The sequence below is a fragment of the Symphodus melops genome (genome assembly GCF_947650265.1).
Source record: "Symphodus melops genome assembly, chromosome: 15".
Taxonomy (NCBI): Eukaryota; Metazoa; Chordata; class Actinopteri; order Labriformes; family Labridae; genus Symphodus; species Symphodus melops.
In genome coordinates, this window is record NC_136705.1 from 17,136,191 (window position 1) to 17,138,572 (window position 2,382).

The 2,382-nt window shown below is 44.1% G+C and overlaps 1 protein-coding gene across 1 annotated transcript; it reads right to left on the reverse strand.

The window, feature by feature from the left end:
- On the reverse strand, positions 1-2,111 carry nkx1.2la (NK1 transcription factor related 2-like,a; the record flags this gene model as incomplete). The annotated part of the gene is made up of 2 exons (XM_079363299.1): positions 1-611; positions 1,892-2,111. The coding sequence occupies 2 exons, from the start codon at positions 2,109-2,111 to the stop codon at positions 1-3; spliced, it is 831 nt and encodes a 276-aa protein (XP_079219425.1).
- Positions 2,112-2,382: the final 271 nt, after the last annotated feature.

A 2,382-nucleotide genomic window follows, 5' to 3' on the forward strand; every position in this document is an offset into this window, starting at 1 on the left:
TCATAGATGTGGATTAAAATAAGTTGGCTGGATGAAACCACTGGATATAAAGGGATGCAGGAGCCCTCCAGTGGTTGAAAGTGGAACTGCACCGGCTGTGTGGAAGATCACATTCCCAGAGCTGAAGTTGGGGAAAGTTTGATGAAAGCTGGATGGGCTTGACATACATGTGGGCGGGTTTGGACTGACGTTGACCAGAGGGTTGGATCCGCCGGGCTGCAAGGTGCTGTCCGCCCCGGGGTTCTGTTTTTTCCATTTGGTTCTCCTGTTCTGAAACCAAATTTTCACCTGTGTCTCGGTCAGACTCAGAGACAGTGCTAGGTTAAGTCTCTCGCACACGGATAGGTATCGAGTTGTGCGGAATTTATTTTCCAAGGCAACAAGTTGCTCGTACGTGAAGGCGGTTCTGGCGCGCCTGGGTTTGGCACAGGCCTGGTCCTGTCGCCGTCGTTTATGTGGGGGAGGGTCCTGCAGGCTGACCACCGACTCCTCATCGTCCTGATCCCCCGGGAGACAGGACTCTGGTTCAGCTTGTGTTGAAAGCAGAAGGGGGTTGGTGACAACTGCACGATGCCTGGAGGCTGGAGAGGGTTCCTCTCCTTGTTCTTCCTCTGTGAAGAAAACAGAATAAATAGATCAGATGCTGCACAATTCTTCAGCAAACCCAGCTCCAAAGAGATATTTTAGGGAATCTCTAGGTTTGAATACAATGTAGGTTTTAATTGACGACTGCTATTAGGTTGTGAATAAACTTATGAGCTATTTAGAGTGAGATTCAAAGCAACATAGACATGACCCTTCTTGGATTTCAAGTTGTAAATGAAAAGTTAACTGAATAGCCAAAAGAATGGCATACAGGCTTCATAACAACTGCAATGGACCAATGAGCTTTTGACATTTAATTAGTCCCTTTGACATGTCTGCGTTCTCAGTAATGATGCAAACGGCCTAAAAAGTGGCTGAGTTTCTGTGGTGCTGAAAAGACAGCTCCTGACAAGACACAAGTCAATAGCATCTCTCAAATCTGAAGGCGCACATCTGTCTAAGAAATGCATTAATTGTTAAGTGTTGTTCTTCGTTGTCCTGTTGTGCAGTTTAAAAAGCAAACACAGGGGGCCTGAAGTTGACATCTGTAAAGTGTTTGATTAGTATCCGGAGGTCGCTCGAGTGGATCGGAGCATAGATTCAGAGCACAGAGGGGAGACTCGGTCACTAATCCTTAAATAATTTATAAAGCACACAGCGCCTCAAATGTCATGTTGCGGAAAAGAAATCCCGTCTAAATCCAGCTCCACCACCTCAGCCGTGACGTGCTAATGGAGTTTCATATTTGCGGGTGGGTCGATAAATGTCATCTATTTAAAGGGAAGTTTTAATCGAACGATATTTAGGATCAGACATGGATGGGGTGTGAAGTTTGTACCTGCAAGGTGCTGGAGGGAGATATGCAGGATGCAGTAATGGGATATCGATCAAAGCGCGCGGAGGCATCCTCAATGGGACGATTTAAACAATTATCTGGCCTGCCTGTCCCAGTGCCAATCACACACCGGGGCTCTGGGAGCAGAAGCCTTTGTGGCTTTCTTGAAAGGAAACGCAGCCTTGGAAATTAAAGGAAGGTCATACAGAGATTACTATAACTATGATAGAAAATCGCGTTTTACTTTGTGTTTTCTTTATCTTTTTTTACCAAAATAAATTATTTTTGTATGTCATGATAAATACTTTTACTTTTGTTCATGTTCTTTTTTTGTATCGTTTTCATGTGGCAGTAAGCTCTATGATATATGGGTATGCATTTGTTAATGATTCCGCATAAAAAAGGAACCTTATAGGCTATTGTACGTAAATATTTCATCTTGTCTAAATAATAAACGTCTGATTTCTTTACCTGCTTTAGTTCGCTCAGCTCTCAGGTCTCCGCCTGCTCCTCTGTTGTCAGACTCCACAATTGCTCCCTCTGTATTTTGCACTGGAAACTTCTCCTTCTCAAACGAAAGTTCGTTTTCCCGTTTGCTGTTGAATTTGTTCGGATCCAAAATATCGATAATAGAAAAGGAAATCTTATGAGTGGAAGTCATTGTCACTCCACAGTCCTTGGGGTCCAGCATCCTTTTATAGAGCTTTAGAGACAAAAAGAAAAAAAAAGAAAGACGTGCGTAATTACGCGCGTGGAGAAGAACTTCTCATAGTTAAACCTACTCCTTTTCTTCAAGCCTCATCTAACAGGATAAATGTCGCTGATCCCTCCGAGTGTAGACTCTGCTCCTCTGCTTCTGTTTGTCGGCATGAATGAGATGACCAGCGCGCGCTCTTTAAATCGTCTGTCCCCCCCGTCTCTCAACCAGACACGTGACACAAACACTATTAGTGTTTCACACG